General features: G+C 45.6%; 1 protein-coding gene across 1 annotated transcript in view; it reads right to left on the bottom strand.

Annotated features, from left to right (window-relative positions):
- Positions 1-26,367, bottom strand: part of LOC126547711 (isovaleryl-CoA dehydrogenase, mitochondrial) — an 84,821-nt gene that overhangs the window by 43,102 nt on the left and 15,352 nt on the right. Inside the window, exons 3-5 of the mRNA XM_050195667.3 lie at positions 21,904-21,955; positions 14,439-14,608; positions 3,045-3,138 (exon numbers count right to left, since the gene is read on the bottom strand). Coding sequence (XP_050051624.1) covers positions 3,045-3,138; positions 14,439-14,608; positions 21,904-21,955 — 316 coding nt within the window. The remainder of the gene's footprint in view (positions 1-3,044; positions 3,139-14,438; positions 14,609-21,903; positions 21,956-26,367) is intronic.

Raw genomic sequence — 26,367 nt, 5'->3', positions numbered from 1 at the left:
GCAGATAGAGTTCACAACATTCTTCATGAGAAATTGCGGATGGAGAAGGTCTGTGCATGTTGGGTGCCACAATTGCTGATGATCAACTAAAGGCACACGAGGGCAGACATCTTGAAGCAGTGTTTATCGATGCTTGATCGCAATCCGCAGGACTTTTGGAATCGATTTGTGAGAGTTGACAAGGCATGGATACATCATTACATTCCAGAGTCTAAACAGCAGTCAAAGCAATGGACTGGGCCTGATGAAGGTGTTCCAAAAAAGGTAAAGACAAAGATTCAGCTGAAAAGGTGATGGCAACTGTCTTTTGGGACTCAAGAGAAATAATCTTTGCAGACTATTTACAATATGGCAAGACGATAACAGGACCATACTATGCAATGCTCCTAGATCAACTGAAAAAAGAAGTGCTCACTAAATGACCTGGGTTAGCACGGAAAAAACTCCTTTTCACCAAAATAATGCCCCATGCCACAGATCGCTTGTTGCAATGGCCAAATTGCACGCGTTAGGCTTCGAGGTTGTGCCTCATCCACCTTGTTCCCGGAATTTGGCCCCATGCGACTTTTTCCTCTTTCCAAACCTGAGGAATTGGCTGGGTGGAAAGAAATTTTCTTCAGATGAAGAGGGTATTGTAGTGGTAAACCACTACTTCAAGGCCCTCGAGCCATCCTCTTCTTTCTGAGGGGATTAAAAAATTGGAACACTGCTGGAAGAGGTGTGTGTAGCTGGAAGGGAACTACGTTGAAAAATAAAATATTGTTTTTTGCAAACATGGTATCTTTAATTGCTTTTTACCTCACTTATCAGATGACCTTCGTACTATACATGCTTCATTGTACATTCCAGCATAATTGCTGGCACTTGCGTACATTTTAGAGTGTACCCCACTAGTATTCGTGTCATGCACGCAATATTATTAGACAAGATTCTTTCACTACAGAATCAGTGACAACATTTCAGAAAGTGCATATACATGAAGGCGCGTTTTGCGTCTAGTGATGCAACAGGGGTTAGTCAGTGAAAAACAGCCACCGGAAAAAGATAAGCAATGTACGCGTGTCAAAATCAAGATTCAGTTGCATTCAGTTTGAGTGCTCTTGTTTGGTATTATCACACTCCTGCTGAGAAACAATCTTGAAGCAGTAAAAAAAAAGTTATATGAAAATTCTGCAACTCCACTTGTTACACGGTCGGAAAGGAGAAATGGCACAAACGTTCTGCCTCCCTTTCTTTGCTCTGTACGATAGCCACCAACTTCATAATCACGATATGTCACCATAATTCCTCCAACGTGCAACAAATAATGAGTTATACCATCTTTTAATGTGACAAATTGAAAAATCATGCTGGAATTTTTGGCGTAGGGTATGTTTACAAGTAATCTCGGTAAGTAACGAAAATAAGGGTGGCGTCACATGATATCACTGATATGTGGGTTGGTGCAGCAGTTGAAGCAGCATTGTGCTAGCCTTGTCGAAAGGTTTAGATGATAGGTTAATAGGGGAGAGAAGGTGAGAAGAATGAAGGGCAGTGCACATTCTAACAGAAGCAACAGCTAAATGCCCACAGTAGGTATGAGCCAAGAGTTCAGAGGTATAATAATAATTACAACAACAGCAGGGAACCAAGCTTACTATTAGGGGTGTGCAAATAACGAATATCACCGAATCGAATCAAATAGTTATCGTTTGAATAATTCAATTCGCAAATCAAATATCTACTATTCGATTTTTACATATACAGTCAACTCTCGTTACAACGGACCCTAATAACGCCACAAGAAACGTCAGTTTTTTTTTTTTTTTTTTTTGTTGTTGTTGTTTCTTTACAGATGAAACAGCAGGGCATAAGCAGCATGTATTTTGTAAAGTGCAAAGATCGGGCCGATTAGCCGCCAATACGCACATAGATTGTGTCGGTTACATGGCAAAAAACTTATCAAGCGAGATTGAGCGCTTGCCAGACAACATATTTTGTTAGTTAAGCAGTCTTGCATTGCGTTAAAATGATCTAATAAGACTTCATTCTATTACTTTCTTGGATACGGGCTGAACTCCGTACTTTGCGATGCTGGAATGCCAGAAACCACTTGGAGTTACCTGCATTCTACAACTGCGACTGTATGTGAGGCACATCATGGCTTGGCGCTTAAAAAATGCTACGTAAAGAACAGTATGCTCAGTTTGAGCACTAGCAATTCTGAAGTAGGTCTTGATCAAGCAGCTTGTATGCCATCGATGAAGGCCAGTGCTTACATAAAGACGGCGTGGTCTGCCACAGCCACTGGTGACATCGTTATAGCTCACTGCAGCGGCGTGCAAGGTGAGAAATTTACAACTTTCCTCAAAATAAAAAAACAATAACAAAATGTTTCTGGTCAACAAACACATGGTTACCAGAAAGGAGCACCACATTTTGTAGCGAGTTCGGTCGCCCTAAAGCATGTGCACATCCTCTTTCTAATGAGTAGCTGACACAGTCTGCACAAGACGAAACCACTTCAGTGCATTATTTATACCAATTAAACAAGATGCCTAATCAAAACAAAAAATTGGTACGGCACCATCTTCTGTTTACACTTCCCCTATTCAGTGCAGTAGCCTACATTTTAAATTTGTGCATTGTTTTACTTTTCTGTTCTCATTAATTTACTACATGCACAATGGCAGGTGCACCACGCCTTGCTATCCATTAACCTTACTGTATCTTTGACATTTAGTTAACAAGTTCTACTGCACTACATGTTGGTCTCACTCTTCCACAGAACAAGTCATTATTTCCACTATGCAGTAATTCCTAAGCATACGAGTTTGCACCCAATTTTGTGAACAGCTATTCAATATTCAATTAGAAAATATTCATCCCAAATCACTATTCACTTTGAATTGGCCTTGAACTCAAGATACACTATTCATACATGCCTAAGATGTGTACTTTCTGAGGATTAGTCTGCCAATTAAAGATTTGAAGCATGAATAAGCACAGCCAGACTTGCAATAATGGAGACTAAGCCACAGGTAAGGCAAACAATATGTGCTTACCATCCCTCACAGCAGTGAGACTCATAGATGCCACATCAGATCCAGAACCAGCTTCACTCATGGCTAGTGATCCCACATACTCTCCACTTATCAGCTGCAAAGCAAAGCACATCACGTGAATTACTGCCCTTAAACATTGAAAATTGCTACACAAGTGTATTTAACAAGTTCAATATAGCCTTAAAGTCTATACAACCAAATCCACCTTTTGCACTGCAGCATCAGGACAGTGTGAGAAACAAAAGGGCAGGCACTGAGCCACCAAAATGGCAGGCACACACACTGCAAGAAGAGCTGAAGTGCTTTTATGTGCATTAATTATTGTAATCAATTTTGTTTTGAATCAAAAGAAGCTTCCAGGTTAGGATTTTGTCTCTCCTACAACATCAATTCTACAATCAAGCTAAAAGCTTTGACTGAACAGGCAAGTGTATCAAGGGTCTGAAGTTCAGAACATAAATGAGGCTAGGAGACATAAGGACCAAGGACCAAAAGTTCAAAAAATGTTACCTGCACCAAGCCTATTTCAGTTTTTCATTCAGCCTTGATACGAAATTTTCTGCAGAAATTCTTGCCATTAAATAATGCTGCCTGCAAACATGCTGCCATTGCAACATTGATGATAGTGTAATATAAGAGTGCTCTGCTGTATTTTGCCTGCTCATGTGAATAAAACTGACCACATTTTTAAGGAGTGTAGTGCAAGCATCTATCATGAGTCCACTACAATGATCATCTTGTTCAATTATATGGACATTCAAAGCACATTCGCACCAGTGGCAGCACCACTGATGATGTGCTGCCAGGGCAGCAATGGTGTGTGTGCAGCCCGGGCGTTGGCAGTTTGAAAGCCTCCAAAGAAATGCAAAGCGTTTGGTTGCAAAAATGAAGGAGTCAAGTGGATACACTGTCACAGTCTGCTCAATCGGCTCTGCAACAGAGCCAGGGCAGCATTCTGCCTTCCACTGCTGGCATGATGTTTGTGCACACACACATTTGCATTCCTGCTGAACAGCTGCTGTGTGCATACCACACAGTGGTGAATACAGTGGCCTGAGGAGAATGGACAGTAAAGGTAAAGCCAAAACTATCAAATCCTTTCAGAGGGCACTGGCAAATGCCGACGGTTTTCCAGCGGTCTCATAGCTTACACCATCAAGGTGCAACGCCTGTAACGCCACTGCTGGCGTTCCCCATTATGCCAGCATTGTGAGGCACCTGGTATCTAGCAGGATGCTGCTTCTGCTATGCAGCAGCAGTTGCACCGAATGATGAGTCGCGCCAACATGTTACCTCTGCGTATTGTTAAAACACCATCCAAAGTGCTTAAGCGCAACTCTAAGCCTTGCTATCGCAATCAACTAATGGGCGCCCTCGCTCTTCTGGCAGATGACTCCAGAGAAACCAGCACAAATGTGCCTATGCAGGGCCTCGCATGAAACAGAGCAGTGGAATATGCCATGCTACTTGTATTACAGTGTGAATGTTCGACTCTACTTCTAGCCCCTGAGTATGTTTCACAGCTTTACACTACAGGCCTTGGTACTACAAGGAATTAATGAGTGTTATACAAATTTTTAAGTGTTGCATGTCTGCCATCTGTTCGATGCAGCATAGCAAACCGAACTAGAAGGCATTGCCTTCCAACGAATCATGCTGGTACACCTGCAGCATTCTATATTTGGTTAACCTCAGTGAACAGTAATCGTGACATATTCTTCAGCACCCATTTTCATGCTGTCATTTGGCAATGCCCCGCGGCATTGCTTTTCAGGTTTCACGAATGTAACTGAAAGCAATTCTGACCTGCAAGGATTTGTTCCAAAACACTGGCGTAAGCAGCACAACACTGCCATTGCACTCGCATTAACTTCTCGTCTAGGCCATGCTGTTGCAGGCTCCCCATGCCTTGCGCATCATCTTCTCTACAAGTCACCAATGCTTGCCAAAATAGTTCCTGTACTTGCTGCTAGATTACAGCACATGCACACTCCAGTCATGCAAAAGGTAGATTGTAAATTTGGCCACACACAAAAACAAAATACCAGTTTTACTAAAAAGACTTCATTTGAAAACTGACAAACCTACAGGAATTAGCAAGCAAAGCAGCCACCAATTTTTCATTATGGCTTTCGGCCATTATAGACTATGAGGCATTTCTGCGTCTCCCCTTCAGGCAGCAATTAATTCTGTCCATTGAAAATTTAGTTTCGCCTCATTTCTTGCATTTTCAGAATCATGAAAAGCATACAGCTGCAGAATAGATTAAAAATTATTGGCTCTCCAGTGAGTTTTGTCAAGGTTACAGAATGTGGACTCCAAGCAAGAACTCTATAAGAACATCAGGTATCAGAACATCAACAACTTCACATTTGGCATCCTTGGAAAGCACCTATCCAGCCATTGAAAAATACACCTGATGTTAAGCATTGTGGAAAACAATGGAAGAAGTGAACTTGGTTAGAACACGTTGGCAGGCTAGTTGGTTTGGCATGCACAATTGCACACACAGCACCTGAAGGGGATATTGTAAGCAGAATAATAAGCAGGACCAGATTAACCTGCCTAACTCAATTCACAATAGCATCAAACTGAGTCATCAAAATACTGCAGATCAGGACCCAAACATGTTCATTTGACACCTTTCTCATATTAAAGTTGTTTTGTTGATTAGCTATGACATTTACAACAGTTTTAGTGCCTACATTCTTTTCTACCATCTGAGAGCTCAGGAATAGCTCCTTCAATGGAAACACTAAACATCCCCACACTCAGATACAGTCAATGTGAGATAGAGGTAACAGAGAAGGCCTACAATTCAAGAATGCCTGAAATAGTACCAGTGAGAAAGCTAACAGGGTGCATTACTACAGAAATAACCACTGTATAGACTGTTTCTTCCAGTGTGCCACTATATTGTGTATGCAGTGGCACCAATTACGAGCAGGCTGGTTTCACTGCCTCGCTGGTTTGAGTGAATGCTCCATGTTGTATAGCACGAGGTGTACGCTCGGCAGCAATTGCTGGTGGTTGTGTTTGGGCTGGTGCAGTCTACTCAGTATGACATGATATCTTCTACGTTGGAAATTATTCTGCAAGGCTTACTGAAGTGATTCAACTCGACATGGCCAGAATTTCTGCTGCCAGTGAGGAGGACAGAGCACCCCGTTTGACATGTGCACATTTGTTTTAACCTGTACCATCAGCCTTGGAGATCACATGTCTATTTATAAACATTAATCTCACGAATGTGCCCTTATTGAAACATTCACACTGTAGTTCATCTAGGCTGCTGTTTAGCCTGAGCAGTTCAAGAAACGTACGAGACAACCATAACAGGAGGGGTGCTGTTCTGCTGTTTCATAGGGCAAGCATTCAAGCTATTACTTGTACATACATTGCTCGACTACTTCGTTAGACGTGGTTTGCACCTGAATAAAATAGTTTTGGTTAGTAATAACAGCATGCCATACAAGCTGCAAGGGAAAAAAAAATTATGTTACTCAGACCATTCTCCCAGACGCACCCACCTGGTCTGGGGGAATCATGTCACCACTAAGAGCTGTCACATTTTTTTTAATGCAGTGTCCATTGGTTATTATTGCTTTACATGGCAAAACATCGATGCTAAAGCACAAGCTTACATATCATAGGTTCATAAAATGAAAAATTGACATCCACCCATATGTAGCATGAAGCTACGAAGGAAACACACACAGGTTTCTCAGAAACAAAGCTTTGTAGTTCAAGAAGAATGAGTCCTGGTCAAGGATTCACACCCGGGACCAACGGTTTTCTGGGGCAGTCAGTCTGGCATCTGAGCTAACCAGGAGGCTAGAAGATTGCAGCACGAGGGTGAATTAATCGACAATGCTAAGCACAAGGACACTTCACTTTGCAGAATTCCGCAGAACTAATTTGCTGTATCATATGTCACTTTGCCAATCACAGTGACTGCTGTGTTGAGTCATACCATCGGCCTCATACGGGAAGCCAAATGTATTTCACTGTAAATTTCAAGTGCGCGAGAATGATACTGGTGGCTGACACAAGTATGCTCATGATTGGTGCTTAGATATTTTGGGTTTGCATTGAGTTAGCCTTTGTTTAGTTTGCATTGAGTTGCATGAGTACAGTTATTTCAGTTGCCACACCAAGCCATATGATGGTGCAGTTCTTTCTATTCCCCCCCCCCCATGCTGTAAATATTATAGAATAAATAAATTCATAGACACCACTGCTGTTTTCCGAGTGGGAACCAATGGCTGGAATAGTTTGCAAGATCCATTTTCTCACAATATTACCTAGAGAGAAAACTGGCGCTGCGACACTGCTGTATGCATGGGTATGTGGAAATATGATGGATCCTGATGAGCATCATTCTTAGAAAGCCAGGACAATTTGAAAGCACGCCTGACTAGCACCATTCTGTCTGGCACAATGGTTCACTTTCTATTAAATCAGCACGTCAAAAGCAATTTTAACTTTATTATCACAAAACAATGTGTTTTATTCGATCATGAGTTCTTCTGCTTGGATGTACAATTACCGTATTTACTTGAATCTAACGTACACTTTTTTCCGATAAAACGGGTCCAAAAATTGCGTACGTGTTAGAATCGAGTACAACCCTAAATCTGCGTTACCATATCGCCATCAGCATTTCAAAATGGCCACCTCGTATGTGCTTCAAGCCTAGCTGCCGTAGCTTTCGCCATGTGCTGTAGTACGTGTGCTTAGGCAATGCTTCCTTTGGCCTAGGTTAGTGCACCGTCAGTCTTCCCGTTTTCTGCGTTTGCTCTATCAGCATCAAAGTGCCGACTGCAAAGACATGCCGAGTTCTACACGATGCCGGAATGAAAAATCACGGAATGAAAATGATCACGTGTGCAGAGACGGACGGAAATCGGGCCGCATCACGGACGTTCGGAGTTCCCGAAACTTGCGTGCAGGACTGGCGCAAACAGGAGATGCGTTGTACACCAGCGGCTGCTATGTACAGCATGGCCGTACGGCCCCTATCTTGAAAGCGATCGGCGGCGGAGACAAGATTCTACGCATCTAGTTACACCGCGCTGAGTTCTTGTCGCTTAGTTCCCATCGAAGCGAGAGGCCGCACAAAGGTCAATTCGCCTGCTTCTGCTACAGTACTTCTTCACTTCAGCGTTTTGATAAAGAGTTTCCACGGTCATTCAGTGAGACGTGTTCATGTTTACTTGTGCGCGCGTGACACCATGCTTGTTAATTTAGTTAGTAAGCAAATGTTTAAAAGCATATACTGCCGATAAAACTATTTTCCTTACTTTATGCATAGCTGTCCATAATTTGCTATCATAATCGATACTTCGCCTTTCAGGCGACACTGTGACTTTTTTTTTATTTATTGCAACTTTAGTGCATTGGGAGTAAATCTGTGTTTTCCAAATGAGATAAAGCTGTATTTCTGTAAGAAAGAATGAGGTGCACGGTACTGTAAAGGACTTTTCTTTCTTTAGGTCATGAAAAACGGGTGCGCGTTACAATCGAGGGCGTGTTATAATCGAGTAAATACGGTATATAAAACATAAAAAGTATCAGCAGTCCACTAAAGTTGGAGGACAGACCACAAGGTACGGGCTTGCATTGCGACAGTTTGTTGTCTGTTCTTGCTTTTCTTTGCTTGATTATGCATTGAAGGCGAGTAAACTTTCCTGAAAGATGTAACACAGCTAAATGAAAACCTTTGATGAAGATTTTATTTTAAGAATGCATTATCTGTGCAGCCAAATATGCACGATTTAGGCGAAGCCTCGATCAACACCAGCCAACACAAGCCTCATACACCCATGTATACCGTCATTCCCATGATGGCAAAGCACCCATTAAGAAACTCCCATAGACGGTGGTGCCAGAATTCCCTCTAGGTAATATTGTTACGAAAGGATGAAGGAAGAGAGAGGAAGAAGATCGGAGACACTGGCTGCTGCGTGTTGTTGGTGGTCAGCCACCTTGTCTACGCAGACTCATCCTGTATATATATTGTAAATAGTCTTTATATACTCCTAACATCCCCGTAATATATCGGTGAGAGGTGCGGGGTACCATGGCTGGAAACGGAGTTCCGCAGTGGACGCCGCATCACAGTCCGCACCATGAATGATGGTGAGCACGCGGGATCAACATCGTTACCCGCCTCCAGCGTCACCGTCGCCGGCTACGTCGCTGTCACCTTCGGTTGTCATTGTGCGACCCAAGGATCCTGGAACTTTCTGCGGGACCGATGGCGCCGACGTAGAAGAGTGGGTGGCCATGTATGAACGCATGAGTGGAATCAACAGATGGCACCCTACGCTTATACTAGCTAATGTGTTGTTCTACGTAAGAGGCATGGCAAAGGTGTGGTACGAATACCACGAAGAGGAGCTAACTAGCTGGGACCAATGCAAAGATAAATTGACAGAGTTGTTTGGCAAACTAGCCGGCCATAAAATTGCCGCAAAGCAGGAACTGGCCTCCCGTGCCCAATCCCCCATGGAGTCCAATGTTTCGTAGATCCAGGACGTGCTGGCACTTTGTCGTAAAGCCGATCATGACATGCCAGAATCTGAGAAGGTCGGGCACGTGCTTAAGGGCAATGCTGATGACGCGTTTAATCTGCTCCTGTGCAAGAGCTGCTCTACAGTTGACGCAATCATTAAAGAGTGCCAACAATTCGAGCGGGCCAAAAGCCGACGCATCTTGCAAACATTTGCCAGACTTCCCAATACTGCCGCAACGTCTACATGTGAAGATCAACCCGCACAGCAGCATGCATCGCCATCAGAGGATGTGGTGCGAATCGTTCGACGTGAACTGGATGCGATGGCAACCGCAGCTTTCTGTTCGCGTACCTCTGATGGTACCACATTTTCAGTTCCCCTGGTATAAGCCATCGTTCACCAGGAACTTGAAAACATTGGTTTACAGTCTGCGTGTGCTGTCACCAATCTCAGAGCTAACGAATGCCCTCCTACTATTTTCGCTCCACCCCGACGCTTCTCTTTACGTTATCGCAACCCGACTGAGTGGAGAACTGCGGACGATCAGCCGATATGTTTCACTTGTCGCCGCATTGGGCATGTCACCCGATACTGTCGCAACTCGTGGCCCTCAACACCTAGCACACCGACCAACTTGAGCCCTGTTGATGGAAATACCCGCAACATTTCGCCCACCGCCGAGTTTAAAAGCGCCGACAACTCTGCTCAGAACACGTGGTACAGCCGCTCACCATCACCGTGCGGACACCAGTCTTGTTCACCGCAAACACGTCACTCATCTTCCTGTTGGCCACAGCCAGGTCGCCTTTCGTCCCCAGTGGCTTTTGGCCGCACCCCTTCGGAAAACTAGGAAAGGCAGCCCTCGGAGATGGTGCTGCATTGCCGACTACTGCAGCAGATCCTCTGTCTGTGCCCACAAGGAGAAGCTTAATTGACGTTAAAATAGACGGCGTACCTGTCCAAGCACTCGTCGACACTGGAGCCCACGTATCTGTGATGAATGCTAGCCTACGTAGACGTTTGAAGAAAGTCCTCACTTCAGTAGCTGCCCGAGTGCTTCATGTACTGCGTGTACTAATGTGTGTTGCGCGCATAAGTATAGCCGGTCGCCTACTTCTGTTCTCTTTGCTGTGATCGACAAATGTCCTCACGACGTTATCCTTGGATTGGACTTTTTGTCCACTCATTCTGCTCTCATCGACTGCGCAACCGGCATTCTTCAGTTAGAACTGCCTCAACTCGCCGACGCTCCGAGTACCCGCCTCACCATGCTTGTGCTCGCTTCAAGATATGCGTCTGTCACCCGAGGCAGTTACTTACGTCACTTTGACCGCTCAGCCACATGTTCCTGACGGTGAATGTGTGCTTCGCCCCATCATCGACGTGCTTTTGAACCGGAATGTTGCTCTTCCACATATGTTGGTCACGGTTACTAATAACAATGTCACTCTACCACTTCTGAATTTCAGCCTGTGCCCTCAAGTGCTTCCTGCCGGCATTTTCTTCGCCAGCGTTTCTAGTGATTTCGAATTTGACGTTGAGAGTCCGAATGCCGAGAGTGGCTTATTAACGCCAATTGCAGCTGACAGCACTGGTTCCTTAACGGATGACTTTGCGAAAATGATTGTACCTGACCTTACCTCTGCATAGGCCACGGACATACGCCTCCTGCTTGAATCGTACAGTGACATCTTTGATTTCGGTGACAGGCCTTTAGGCCAAACGTCTGTTGTTCACCACCGTATAAACACTGGAGATACAAATCCTATTCGTCGGCGTCCCTATCGTGTATCGCATGCTGAACGTCAAGTCATCCAATCAGAAGTGGACAAAATGCACCGCAAAGGGGTCATAGAGCCATCCGCCAGCCCTTGGGCTTCGCCTGTCGTCCTTGTGAAAAAGAAAGATGGTACCTGGCATTTTTGCGTCAATTATCGCCACTTAAACAAGATCACGTGAAAAGACGTCTACCCACTACTATGCATTGATGACGCCTCGGACTGCTTGCATGGTTAGCTAAATACTTCTTGTCCATCGATCTTCGATCCGGCTACTGACAGATTTCCGTTGATGAAATGGACCGCGAGAAGCCTGCCTTCATCACGCCAGATGGTTTATATCAGTTCAAAGTTATGCCCTTTGGCCTAGGCAATGCTCCTGCGACATTTGAACGTATGATGGACTCTCTTCTGCGGGGCTACAAATGGACCACCTGTCTTTGTTACCTTGACGACGTTATTGTTTTTTCTGCAACGTTCAGCAGCCACCTTACTCGACTTGCAGCAATTCTTGCGGTCTTCCGAAAAGCCGGCCTTCAACTGAACTCCACAAAGTGTTAATTCGTTCGCCGTCAGATTACCGTGTTGGGACACCTCGTTGACGCATCCGGTGTAAAACCAGATCCGGAAAAAGTTTGCACCGTACGCAGTTTCCCTGTGCCACGTTCTGCTTCTGACGTGCGCTGCTTCGTTGGCCTGTGTTCTTACTTTCGCCATTTTGTCAAAAACTTCGCTGACATTGCTCGGCCTTAGACAGATCTTTTAAAGAGGAACACGCCATTCTCATGGGGCCCGGAGCAGGCTCATGCGTTCGCTGCTCTCATCGGGTTTCTGACCACCCCTCCCATCCTTGCCCACTTTGATCCGTCTGCACCGACTGAAGTCCACACTGACGCAAGCGGCTATAGCATCGGCACTGTTCTTGCCCAACACCAGAATGGTACCGAGTGCGTGATCGCTTACGCCAGGTGCCCGCTGTCACCTACTGAAAGAAATTACTCTATCACTGAGCAGGAGTGCTTGGCTTCAGTTTGGGCTGTCGCCAAGTTCCGGCCATATTTGTACGGCCACGTTTTCGGTCGTCACAGACCACCACGCATTCTGCTGGCTATCTTCCCTACGAGACCCGACTAGACGGCTTGGTCGCTGGGCTTTGCGGCTCCAGAAATTTTCATTTAGCGTCGATTAAAAGACTGGACACCTCCGCAAGGACACTGACTGCCTCTTGCGTCACCCCGTGAATCCTCCCGATTTCGTTGCACATGATCCGGCGACCTGCGTGATGGCTTTGACTGACATGACCGACATGCGCGCTGAACAACATCGTGATGCATCCTTACAGTCCATCATCGCCGAAGTGCAATCTGGCCGCAACGACGGCACGTACCACATGTTCGTGCTGCATGACGGCATCCTCTACCGCTGCAATATCAACCCTGACGGCCCCGAGTTGCTCCTTGTCCTTCCTTGTCACCTGCGATCCGTCATTCTCGAACAACTTCACGATGCACCGACGGCGGGACACCTTGGAGTTTTGCGTACATACGACTGCGTACGACGCCGGTTCTTCTGGCCAGGTCTCTACCGCTCTGTGCGTCGTTATGTCGCAACTTGCGAATTGTGTCAGCGCCAGAAGAAACCACCCCTGGCACCTGTTGGACGACTCCATCCCATTGAAGTTCCCTCTGAACCGTTCTTTCGTGTAGGCCTTGACCTGCTTGGCCCTTTTCCGACGAGTAGAGGGAACAAGTGCATCGCCGTCGCTACTGATTACGCGACACGCTACACGATAACAAAGGCGTTGCCGACTAGTTGCGCAACTGACATCGCTGATTTTCTCCTCCCCGACATCATTCTCCACCACGGTGCACCTCGAAAGTTACTTACAGACCGCGGCCGCTCCTTCTTATCTCGAGTTGTTGATGACCTCCTCCGCTCTTGTGCCACTGAGCACAAGCTGTCCACCGCCTACCACCCACAAACGAACGGTCTTACGGAGTGTCTCAACCGAACAATCACAGAGATGCTGTCAATGTACGTCTCCAACAATCACCGCAACTGGGAGGCCATGCTCGCATACGTGACATTCGCGTATAGCTCGTCCCGACATGACATGTCAGGATATTCACCCTTCTATCTCTTGTATGGTCGCGACCCCACACTGCCATTTGACACTATCCTCCCTTCTGTGCTAAGTGTCGCAACTGAGTACGCTCGTGAAGTCATCGATCGCGCTCACATGGCACGTCAAGTCGCCCGATCTCGTCTACTAGCCTCGCAGCATATACAAAAAGAGTGTTACGACCGCTGCCATCGCATTGTTAAGTTCGCACCAGGTGCTTGGGTGCTGCTCTAGTCACCATGTCGTCGGGTTGGCCTCTCCCAGAAGCTTCTGTCTCGCTACATGGGGCCTTATGAAGTCCTCCACCAAGTTAACGACGTAAACTACGAGATTTCGCTGCTACACTTTGATGCATCCTCAAGTCAGACGCCTGTTGACTTCGTGCACGTTTCGCGGCTGTAGCCATACTTCGCTCGCAATTTTTCGCCTGCCATGCGCCATGACGGCGCTTCGCCACCCGGGGGTCCTGTTACGGAAGGATGAAGGAAGAGAGAGGAAGAAGAAGATCGGAGATGCTAGCTGCTGCGTGTTGTTGGTCGTCAGCCATCTTGTCTACGCTGACTCATCCCGTATATATATTGTAAATACAGTCTTTATATACTCCTAACATCCCCGTAAATTGTCAATATTGTGGGAAACTAAATGATTTTCAACCACACAACACACCATAGATGATGATACATGCTGCACATTTGCGCAGCCAAGGGTTTCTACTTTCTGTAGTTATTGCTGCATCAAAAGAAACACGGTGGTTCCTCCATGATCTCGTGTAAACAGACATTGGATAGCTATTTCATTGAATGAGTTAAGACATCTCCAAATCACTCCATTCCACGCGATGGCAACACATTCAAGCAGCACCGCGTTGGCACCCACAAGCCACAAAGGAGGAAGGGCTCACCCCACTATGGTTGCCAGACCTTTCCTCCTCACTTGATAAAAAGGTTTATATATTGTCACTGGGAATGGTGCTGACCTTTGGAAGATACTTCTTTTTCTGTTCCTCGGTGCCATTACGATAGATCTGATTGATGCACAGGTTGGAGTGGGCACCATAACTGAGTGCAATAGCAGCACAAGCACGGCTAAGTTCTTCATTGATGATGCAGTGGTCCAAGTAACCTGCACCAAGGCCACCATACTCCACTGCAATGAACGGAGGTAAAGATTATGAAGTGATAACCAGGTAAGTGGTATGAAGCAACTCATTCCTCCTGGCCATATACTGCCAGGACTTTGTATCACTTTAAAAGCGACTTCAAACCTCCCCGTGTAAACAGGTGTAACAAAAGAGGAAATCCACCTCCATTCCACCCTGTGAAAGTGCATGTACAGTGAAGCTCTTGCCAATATTAGACAAGCACACCAACAAGCAACGTACATCCCAAACGCACACACGCGAGCAGAAATGCAGCATACATCCTCATTCTTCTAGGCCCTCCGCCAAGCCTAAGTGCCTTATTGAACTAATTGAATTTTTCAAAGTAGCTTGTGTCAGGAAATTCATAAAGTATGACTTACACACAAGCTGCAGACATGATATAGCGGATTGTAATTCGAATATTCATGAGAAAACATAATTCATTTACGCAGAAACTCAAAGACAAAGCCCTTTTCCAGCTACCATTTAAGGTCTGTCTGAGTGGCCATGGACGCTAGGTGGTGGTACTGTTCTTGGGTAAGCACAAGCCCACTAAAAGTCCCGACCAACTTACAGCTTAGGCTTACAGCTTTGCTGTAAAATAGGCATTCTGCTTGTGCAGTGTTTTGGTCTTCTAAGTTGTAAGAAAAAAATGAGGTGTAGTGAAGCAGATGCGCCTCTGTGTATGTGCCGACTGAAGAGGAAGACGAAGGACCGTGCCGTGATTGCGAGCGAGCCCCATTCTACGGACAGCCCTTGTAGTGCCTTGAGGTACCTAGCGTTAATTCCACAACGTTGTGAACAACAATAAACCTTATCGCATTTGGTGGAGGTTGCTGAGATCCTTCACCTCGTCCTGGAGCTCCGTACTCGAACCCTGCCAACAAGATCACCCTGCACTACGCCTGGTCCCGCCACCTCGTTGCCTGCACCACCGGCTGCCACTCATCTGCGCCGGCGTCCCTCGTTAACACGACTTACCCATTTTCAGTGGGACCGCAGAACACGACATGGAAGACTGGCTGTCATCTTACGAATGTGTAAGTGCCCATAACAAATGGGATGACCAGTCTAAGCTGACCAACGTGCCTTTCTACCTCGCCAACGTAGCCAAACTTTGGTTCTTTAACCACGAATCCGGTTTTACAAGCTGGTTCGCGTTTAAGACGACTTTTTTTGCCAAAGTGCTTGACCGCCCAGCTGTGTGTAAGCTATGCGCTGAACAGTGTCTATGCCAGCGCGCACAGCAGCCTGGAGAGACATTCTCCAGCTACATCGAGGATGCTCTAGATTTGTGCAAGCGGGTAAATCCAAGCATGTCAGAGGATGACAAGATCAAGCATATCCTCAAGGGCACTGAGGACAGCGCATTCCAGATGTTGCTGGCCAAAAGCCCAACTAGCGTATCCGTCCTCATTAACCTCTGCCAGAGCTTCGACGAGCTGCGCCGCCAACATTCCATCGCCCGCCAGAACATTCAGCGTGCCGATTCTATCTCTAGCATCGCGGTTTCTGCCGACATGACCAATTCGACCCTCTCGCAGCATATCAAAGATTTTATTCGTGAAGAGGTGGCCAGGCAGCTCCTGCTACTGTCTTACAGCGACGCACCTACGGCAGCTTTGCCTCTAACGCTGCAGCAAGCCATCCAGACTCAGATATCTAAAGCACTTCCTACAGCTCCTACAACCCCCCCCACCCAATCCTATGAGTGTGCCGCTGTCCCATACCAACTCTGCCACTCACCCTACGTCGCTGCCGCTCAGTTATGCAGCCGTGGTTGCACGGCCACCTGCGCCGATAGCTTCTTTTTCATCGCCCGTGCACTCGGCTTCATTTCCAGTTGCCCGACTGTCACCACAATTTTTTCGTCCCATCGTGACGTGGCGCACTCAAGACAACAGGCCTATCTGCTTCGCCGGCAGCATTGCTGGCCATGTGGCGTGCTTATGTCGCCACCGCGCCCCAACTACGTGCACCACCTTTGACACGGCCAGCTACGCACCACAATACGCCGCCACGCCTCCATTTTCACCGCGTCGTCTTGACAGTGATCGCCGTTCGGAAACTCGGCGTTCCCCTTCCCCTCGGTGGCGTTCGATTTCGCCCCTGCGTTGTCGAGATCCCACTGAAGAGGGAAACTGACTGGTGCAGTTCCTGAGGCAAGAACTGCAAATACATCGACGTTCTCAAGAACTCAATCTTCGCCGCAAAATGTTATTACCGTTTTTGTAGAGGGAGTACCCAGAGTGGCACTAGTCGATACTGGAGCAGCCGTTTCCGTCATTCATGAGAACCTTCGTCACAAGCTACGAAAAGTGACTACAGCTCCCTCTGGCCTGGTGCTCGCCACTGCCAGCGCGCAGCGAATTCACCCTCCAGCTGTATGCACGGCCCGTGTCGTCATCGACGACATTCTATACATAATCGAGTGTTTCGTGCTACCATCGTGCTCTCACGACCTCATCCTTGGTTGGGACTTCCTGTCAGTCACATCATCATGCTGTCATTGACTATTCATGTGCAGAAGTGTCGCTTTTACCACTATGTGAATCACTGCTGACCAGCTCTCATCACTTTGCCAACAAACTCACTGTTGATGCTGACACAACCATACCCCCTGAGTCATCGATGGCTGTTGTCCTGTCGTCTGGTGCCGCATCTGACGCCACTGTAGTGTTCACGCCGTCCGATGTGTTTGCTCAGCGCAAGGGCATTGTTCTTCCATTTGCCGTGCTCACTATAACATCTGGGTCAACTGTGATGCTGGTCACCACCTACTACCAGTACCCGATCAGCCTACTGCGTGGAGAGACCATAGGATACTTCCAGGCGGTCAACTACGTTGACGATCTCGATGTTCCTACCGGCTCCCTCTGTTACGTTGATGCCATCGCTTCGGTCTCAGACTCATCACCTTCAGTGGGTTTTGACAACGCCATCGACCCTGCTCCTTCCCCATCTCATCGCTGCCAACCTCTCGCTCTCTTTCACAAGTTTCACTCTTCTTTCGAATGTCATCAGACGTCATTGGGCGGTGCCACCGGTATTTTTCACACCATCGACACAGGTTCCCACTCCCCCTTGCGACAGCGCCCGTATCATGTCTCCACCGAAGAGCGCCGAATCATCACGGAGCAAGTGGACGACATGCTCAAACGTACAGTCATCCGTCCCTCTCAAAGTCCTTGGTCTTCACCTGTCGTATTAGTAAGAAAAAAAAGATGGCTCCATTCGCTTTTGTGGCAACTACAGATACCTAAACAAGATAACGAGAAAAGACGTTTATCCACTGCCAAGGTGCAGAGTATTTCAGTTCCTTGGAGCTATGCTCGGGGTACTGGCAAGTTCCAATGGCCGAACCTGACCGTCCGAAAACCGCATTCGTTACACCCGATGGCCTCTATGAGGCCATCGGGTGTAACGAATGCTTGTCAAGGGCATCCATCATGGCGCCCTTGACAAGTTTACTTTCCGCCAGTAATGGCATAGCGGCGTGGTCCCCTGAATGTAATGCAGCATTTCAGCAGTTGCGCCACTTGTTGACCTCACCACCGATTCTTCGCCACTACGACCCTGATGCTCCCACGGAAGTTCATACTGACGCCAGTGGAGTTGGCCTTGGAGCAGTCTTAGCGCAACGGAAAGCTGGCTATGATGAATATGTCGTCGCTTATGTGAGCCGCACTTTAAAGAAAGCAGAATTAAATTACTTCGTCACAAAACAGGAGTGCCTAGCAATCATCTGGGCACTAAGCAAGTTTCACCCATACCTTTACGGCCGTTCTTTCGCAGTGGTTACTGACCACCATGCCCTTTGTTGGCTTTCTTCCTTCAAAGCCCCATCGGGACGCTTGGGACGCAAGCACTCCGACGCTGATGCACTCTCTCGCTCCCCACTGACGCCTGATTTGGCGTCTTTGTCAGCTTCCTCGTCCACCCTGTCACCCTTAACCATCACTGATATGCTCACAGAGCAGCGCAAGGACCCAACACTTGTAATGTTACTTGACTACCTTGCCGCTCCGTCTGATGTCCCTTCAACATGAGCACTGCATCGTCAAGCAACCTACTTTTCCGTGCGGGACAACATTCTATATCGCCGCAACTACATGCCTGACGGTCGGAAATGGCTCCTTGCTATACCTCGTCATATGCGCCCTGACATCTGCGCATCTTTTCACGCTGATCCTCTAAGCACTCATGTCGGCGTCCTCAAAACTTACACAAGGTTGCATCAGCACTATTATTGGTAAGGCATGTACAACTTTGTGCAAAAGTACATTCAGTCTTGTACTACATGCCAACAAGGCAAGACACCTACCCAGCGTTTCACAGTACTGTTGCAGCCGCTACCAAGCCTGTCTCATCCGTTCGACCGTGTCGGCATCTACCTCTACAGCCCGCTTCCATGCAGCGGGTGTGGAAATCGGTGGATTATTGTCGGCGTAGATCACCTTACTCGCTACGCTGAGACTGCAGCTCTGCCAGTAGCGACCGCCCATGACGTTGGTTTTTTTCATCCTTCGCAATTTTATTTTCTTCGCCACGGTGCTCCCCGAGAACTACTGAGTGATAGGGGCCATGTCTTCCTGTCGGAGGGCATCCAAGCTCTCCTCGCTGAGTGCAGGATAATTCACCGCAAATCGACCGCGTACCATCCCCAAACCAACGGTCTGACTGAGCGGTTCAATCGCAGACTTGGTGACATGTTGCGGATGTATATTTCATCCGACCACTCCAACTGGGACACCATACTCCCCTTTGTTACGTTCGCATACAACACCGCAACACAAGCAACCACCGGCGCTTTTCCCCCTTTTTCTTTGTGTATGGCCGTGAGCCTTCGTGCCCCTTGGACACCATACTGCCATACCAACCTGACGCTACAGGGTATACTCCGCTTTCCGAAGTCGCCAAATATGCTGAAGATTGCCATCAGCTGGCACGTGCCCTGACTAGTGAGACTCAAAAACATCAAAGGACAAAACATGACTGTACTCATCAACCACTGCACGACTTTGCTCCTGGTTCGCTTGTGTGGCTTTGGATACCAGCCCACATTCCTGGCCTTTCTTCCAAACTCCTGAAGTGTTATCACGGTCCATACCGTATCATTGAGGACACTTCCCCAGTCAACTACATCGTCGAGCCGCTCACAGTGTCACTAGACCTGCGTCGTCGTGGGCGAGAGACAGTACATGTCAATCACCTGAAATCGCATTACGACCCGCTCATCTTCTCCGCGCCCCGAGTCGCCAGGATGGCTACGCTTCGCTCCCGGGGCATTGTAATGAAGCAGACGCGCCCCTGTATGTGTCGACTAAAGAGGAAGACGAAGGACCGTGCCATGATCGCGAGCGAGCCCCATTCTACGGACAGCCCTTGCAGTGCCTTGAGATACCTAGCGTTAACTCCACAACGTTGTGAACGACAATAAACCTCGTCGCAGAGGAAATATATACATTCATTGTTTTTTTTAACAGTAAGCCTCAACCAGAGCCTTGTCAGTGTAATGTTACAAGACAACTAAGGCTTAGTGTGATCTCATGAATTGTGCACATGAAACGTGGAGTAATATCTGCTATTTCCATGGCAAATTTCAAATGATGAATAGCTTGAAGAGCATAGTTTCATACTGGTGTCACATGGGCACTTTAGATCACAGTCGAGCCCGATCACGATCAATCCTGACTAAAAGTGCCAGCGTGACAATCGTATTACCTTTAAGTTAACACCGACAATGTCTATGAAGTGACAGACACTTGTACTGAGTTGACAAACTGCTGTCAGAAACATATAGGCAACAAACATTGTACAGTGAAGTTGACTTTCTAGTGCTAAACATGATTATTTCTGAACTAAGCACTTAAATGTTCAAGAATATGCTCTATCATACATGCACTAATAGTCACAAATATTTAACTATTGTAAATATTGAAATTTTCCAAATTTTCTTAGCTTTTTTTTCAGTGCTCAAAAGGCTAACTTTAAATGTGCACTTTGACTAGCTTTTCATTAAGTACATTTGCTGCAAACGAGCAAATTTCTGTACCAATCAGAATGGTAATAGACGTGTGAACTTCGAAGCCTATGACAACTATACTAGCCAAAGAGAAACAAAGACTAGATACCCAATAGGAACAATCAAACAGCCTGCATTTTAAACATTCTGTGTTACAGTGTAGACTTGGGAAGTAAGCAGGCAAGATATTAAGGTATGATCCCACTCTTTAAACACCAAGGTTCTTCCAAAATGACATCATTTATTTTTATTTTAATGATAATCCATGCACTCTATCAATTGCAAGAAGAATTATTATTTTACCTTGTGCCATACAAAAGTTACATTATAGTTTGTAGCCTTCACTGTGCTGTGTGAAACCCAAAGTTCAAGGTATCAGTTTTGCATTTCATAAGTTTGATTGTTTTACATTAGTGAAAAGTTGATTTAGTATTATTTTTTGCTCACATCAATAATATATCTTCAAACGCACAATATTCTGGTATAAATTAGCTTTAAATTCCCAGAAGGAGCGCACAACAACCTTACTCGTTTGCCTACATGCATTCTGCCTGGTACCAATGTTAGTTGAGCAGTGCCTTACTTTTCTCACTATGCATTTTTTTTATTCGCTTTAAAAGTAAAATCCCTTTTGTCTAGAACCTGACAACACAGTTCTTGAATGGCTTGAGACAACTGTGGCAAGACCACAAAAAAACAATGTACAGACAACATTAATTTAGCACTTCAGAGCAACAGAAACATTATGAGAGTTTGAATAAACAACAAATTTGTGGCCTTTTGAAAGAGGATGAACCAATTGGGCTTGGAAAAATTTTATCCAAGTTACAAAGATGCGAAATGGTGAACTTCAGCTAGAGTACAGATACAAGTAATATAACAGTTAAGATTTTTTTTTAGTCCTGATGACTTCATTATATTAAGTATATGTCATTTGTATACTCATACTACTGTTGCTCACTGTGCTTTTGGGCTAGGCACAAAGCCAGGCATACATTATTTTGCATTTAGCTCCAATGTCATTCAAACTGTGCTTAGTCATGTACTGGCAGAACTGTAAAACTTTCCTGAATACAAACTTGAAATGAATAAAATATTTTCCACAACCTCAAGAAATTCGTCACACTACATTCTTTTGCAAATGCGCGCATTCATGAATGAATATATGCATACATTTATGTTCAGTTCAACCAATTGTTTAGAAAGTTACTTTGAGAAAACTCTGCAGCTTAAAAGACACATAGCCAGAGAAGCACTATGGCATGTAAAACATACCTGGGACGGTCACACCCATGAAACCCATGTCACCAAGCTTTTTCCAAAATTCCTGAAATTATAGAGAGGCACTGATCAACTACCCATAGTTGCATAAAACAGGTGAGTTAATGGCCACAGCTTCAGCTCTCACATGTATTCAAGTTACAGCCATGCTAAGAGCATACCTAGCCAAATGGCTGCAGACCAGACCAAAGATACCCTACAATACAAATTGTGCAAGTACGTAATCTTCATTTAATGTTTATGCAGTATGGCTTACATGTGCTTTAAGGCAGTTTCCAAGACAAGAGCTAACTTTAAAGGGCCCCTCACCAGGCCCCACAGCAAAATTTGCTTATATGCTGGAAGTTGCTACGTGTCCTCTAGGGAGCGTTCTGCCGCAAAAAAAATTCAAATCGGCTCATTAATAGCCGAGAGAGAAATATTTCAGTACTGCGAACCCATGATTTCAGGAGGTGAGCTCCACTGTCAAGCGAGACACTCTCTCTATTTGCACCGTCTAGCCACCACAATCAAAATTCCTTCCCTGCGTTCTCCTATACCAGACCTCGAGGATCGCGTGATGCATACGTCACAGGCCCCTCCTTCATTTTTGTTTTCTGCACGCTTTTCTGCAGCGCAGCGCACTTCTGCTGACGGCATCACGCACAAGGTGTTGTGATTGTCTCGTTTCGCGCAGCACACGAGGACACCTGACTAGCAGTATAAGTCAGTGCACACAAATACTGAGGCAGACACAAGCGGATCACAGAGCATGATCCCGCCCTGGAACACGGTAGAAAATTACATAGTTTCGGTGTCTGTGCACACAAATGCACGACGAAGGAACAAGCAGACAAAACGTAAGTACATCTCTCTTGCTGCAGTGCGAAGTAAAACAAAAACATGCAGACATTCGATTTGTGTGTTTTATTATTTCTCTAAGCTTTACAGGGTGTCTACCAAGTTGGCATTTCAAAATTCCCCGAGTTTTCCAGGTTTTCCCTGAGTGCCGTTGCAAAATTCCTTGAGTGACACAGAACTTCATTTTATGCCAAGACGGGTTGACACTATGTCACCCGATGCTGCCACACTCTAGTAAGCATGTTAAAAAATAATTACTTAATCCAGTAAAACTGATTTGGCCGAGTTGGTTCATGGCTATTCAAAAGGCGCAGCACGACTGGGATGGAGACAGAGAAACACAAACAACAACACAACGACTGGCTGCTTCGACATGCCAGTCCAGAGTGGTCTCATATTGCATCAAGCACAAGGTTGTCCCACTAGAAGTCCAAGCCATCTTTGGTGTTCTTCAGCTGTCCTGGGGACATTGTGAGCGAGTTTGCAAGATCCTTGAGTCACAGTTGGCGCTTGTGTTGTGGTTTGTGTTTCTCTGTCTTTGTCCCACTCGTGCTGTGCCTTTTGGATAGACTTAATCCAGTTTGAATAGTAAGTTGTAGTGCTTATTTTATTCAAAAAGAAAACAGAAGGGAAGGGTTAGTAAAAAGCACAGGAAATATCTTCAAAAAAAAAAATTTTAAAACATGTTGCAAATCGAGTCGAGCATTCTCTATATACGCATAAAACGGAAATGCATACAGAAGCAAATATTTTCAAATATGAGCTATTTCTATCAACTGATAGCAAGCTCATTGGTATGAAGCCCGAATTTTGTCACAAGTGAGATTCTCTCTCAACAGCTGGTAAGTCAACCTCAACTGTCCTGACATACTCTCAGCCTGTGCACAACACCTCAGTGTTGTGTTTCACTGCTTTAAAGTGTTTATTTTGGTTTGGATAAGGGACACCTGCACCTCAGCGTCAGCCAACACTTTGTTTTTTGAGCTCAAGCTCCTTCAAAGAAGTGGCGGCATGCTTCCTATCCCGTTCATTCCTCAATGCGTAGGTCCTTTCTGTTCTCATCTTCCTTCCACCACGCGTTTGCCCCACGGACCATTTGAAGCATCCTCTTATTCACTTTTACACTCAACGTCCTATATTTCGGACTCCCTAGGGGCCGCGAAAACGTCCAAAAAAATTAATGCATGTTTTTTACTGCCTTTAAGGGCTCAAATCGCCACAGACACATTCGAAAAGGCCTGCCAGTACACTTATTAGGCATATCGGTGCTCTTACTATGATAGAAGATGACGGGTGGACGCGTGTATAATTAAAGAATACATACTGCATGAATAAAAACACGAACAGCGCAACACAGGACGAGCGAGTAAACAGGACAGAGCGCTGACTAGCAACCAAATTCTTTATTGGCAGAAGCAGCATTAAAGCCATCATGAATGTGACAAAGAACATAAAAAGGAGGATAAGAAAGATAACCGTCAGCCAAGAATATAATGAAGTTCTTTTGTTGAGAGCGTGAGGGACGCAGAACTGCTGCACGCGTCGCCACTTTTGAATATGCAAAATGCTTCAACGATTTCCAGCGCATGCTTTTCACTATATCTGCCATATATTTCGCACTTCTTAAAGATCGGGGTGCAACCACACGTGTTACAGTGGGCAGCTAGATGACTGTACGGGTTTCCTTTTAGTGAAGCGGCATGCTCGCGCAGGCGATCATTAATGTACCTCCCCGTTTGCCCGATACAGCAATGTTTACAATCAAGTGGGATTTTATAGACGACCTGCGTTGTGCAGACAATAACGCCGCGAACATGATTCTTATAGCAACTTTTGCGCACGACAGTATCCTCCCTATTTACTATTTTGCACAACCCGCCCAGTTTATTAGGGGCATTGCACACCATCCTCACTCCTGCCTTCGCCGCAATTTTCATAATGTTATGAGAAACACGGCGTACATAAGGAATGACGGCAAGCCTAGATCTGCGCTCTGCGCTTGTCAGCTCAAAATGGCCAGACCTGGTAAGGGGCTTTTTAAACAAATGTCTACATTTCAAACTAAATTTTAGCCTTGTGCAGTGGCAGCTTTTAGCAGCAGACATGTTTGTAGACACATCCTGTCCTACTGACACTGACCAGATGAGCATTAATTTGTAAGTTAATCAGCATGAAAATATGAAGACAGAGGGACATGTACACACAACCAGAGGTCTGTGTATGTGTCCCTATGTCTTCGCCTTTTAACGCTGATTAATGTGAAATATGTCACACCAACTTGCCCCAACAGGAGTACTCCTCATTAATTTGTACTTCATTTGTCTCTGCTTGACAAACAAATATAAAAAAAAAAATAAACGTAATAAATTTACATGACCAAAACACATGCACTGCAATGCCATAAGAACAACAAATGCTGCTGTAAGCAAGGCCTCCCAGTTCACATCAAACGCAAGGGCTTTTGCTTTCCTGAAAGTCTCCTCTAGCTTTCTTCTTACTACTTGTACACTTTTCATGAAAAGGTACCATGACCAATCAAGGCCTTCCAATATGCCTTTTCTGCAGCTGCCTTCAGTGATCCTTTTTTCTCTCCTGTTCTTTAAGCTCTGTCATGCTGGATGAAGAAATGCAGTCCACATCAAAATATCATCATCATCATGGTCTTCATCGTCTTCTTATATAGGTGCACTGCAGGATGAAGGCTTCTCCAATTTCCAGTTGCTCCTGTTCTGCATCAGCTGACTGCATTTTATGCATGCAAATTTTCTCATTTCATTTTTCCCTCCAGTTTTCTGTTACATTTGTTTGTCTCTTCCTTTGACACCCATTCTGTTACAGTAACAGACCAGTGGTTATCCATTGTACGCATTACATGACTTTCCCAAATCCAATGCCTCTTATTCCGAACTAATATAACCATGTTTGCTTATTACATTTTGTCGTCACCCTGTATCTTAATATTACACCTATAATTTTCCATTCATAACTTGCTGCACTATCCTTCAGCTTCCTCATTATCCTCCAAGTATCAGCAAAATAGGCTAGCATTAGCAGAATGCTTTGATCATATACTGTTCCTTTAAAAGATATCAGTAAGCTGCTATTCAGCACTAGAAAATGTCTGCCGCATGTGCTTCAACCCATTTTTATTCATCTGCAGATTTATTCCTCATAATTTGAGACTACCCCATCTGTGACTACTCTGCCCAAAGCTGACTTCAGCCAAGGTTTAAAAATATACCAAAGTACTCTAGGAGGATGCAACCAAATGCCTGTTGTCGGCTGTTGTACGGAACAAGTCACACTATCTTTCTGTATGCTGCCTAATTTTGGAATTAGTCATATTGAATTAACCAACTTTGAAAGCATTGACTTTAGGGCAATGCTTCGAATGAGAAAGTTGTAGAGCATTCTAGGAGACTTTCAGTGACTTTTACCTTCCTACTTGTCCCGTAATAATTTTTTCTGCATCATAAAGAAAGTGCGCGAAATATGGGGGGGGGGAGAAAAAGCATGTGACGTGCCCATTAATGTACCATGATTGCAGTGCTCTCAAATGTGCTGCGCATGAATGAACACCTCATTTAGCCCAGTACTCTGCCGCTTAAATGGTGACAG

This window comes from Dermacentor andersoni, chromosome 1 (genome assembly GCF_023375885.2).
Source record: "Dermacentor andersoni chromosome 1, qqDerAnde1_hic_scaffold, whole genome shotgun sequence".
Classification (NCBI taxonomy): Eukaryota; Metazoa; Arthropoda; class Arachnida; order Ixodida; family Ixodidae; genus Dermacentor; species Dermacentor andersoni.
Note: the sequence above shows the minus strand (reverse complement) of the source record. Positions and strands in the feature narration are given on the sequence as shown.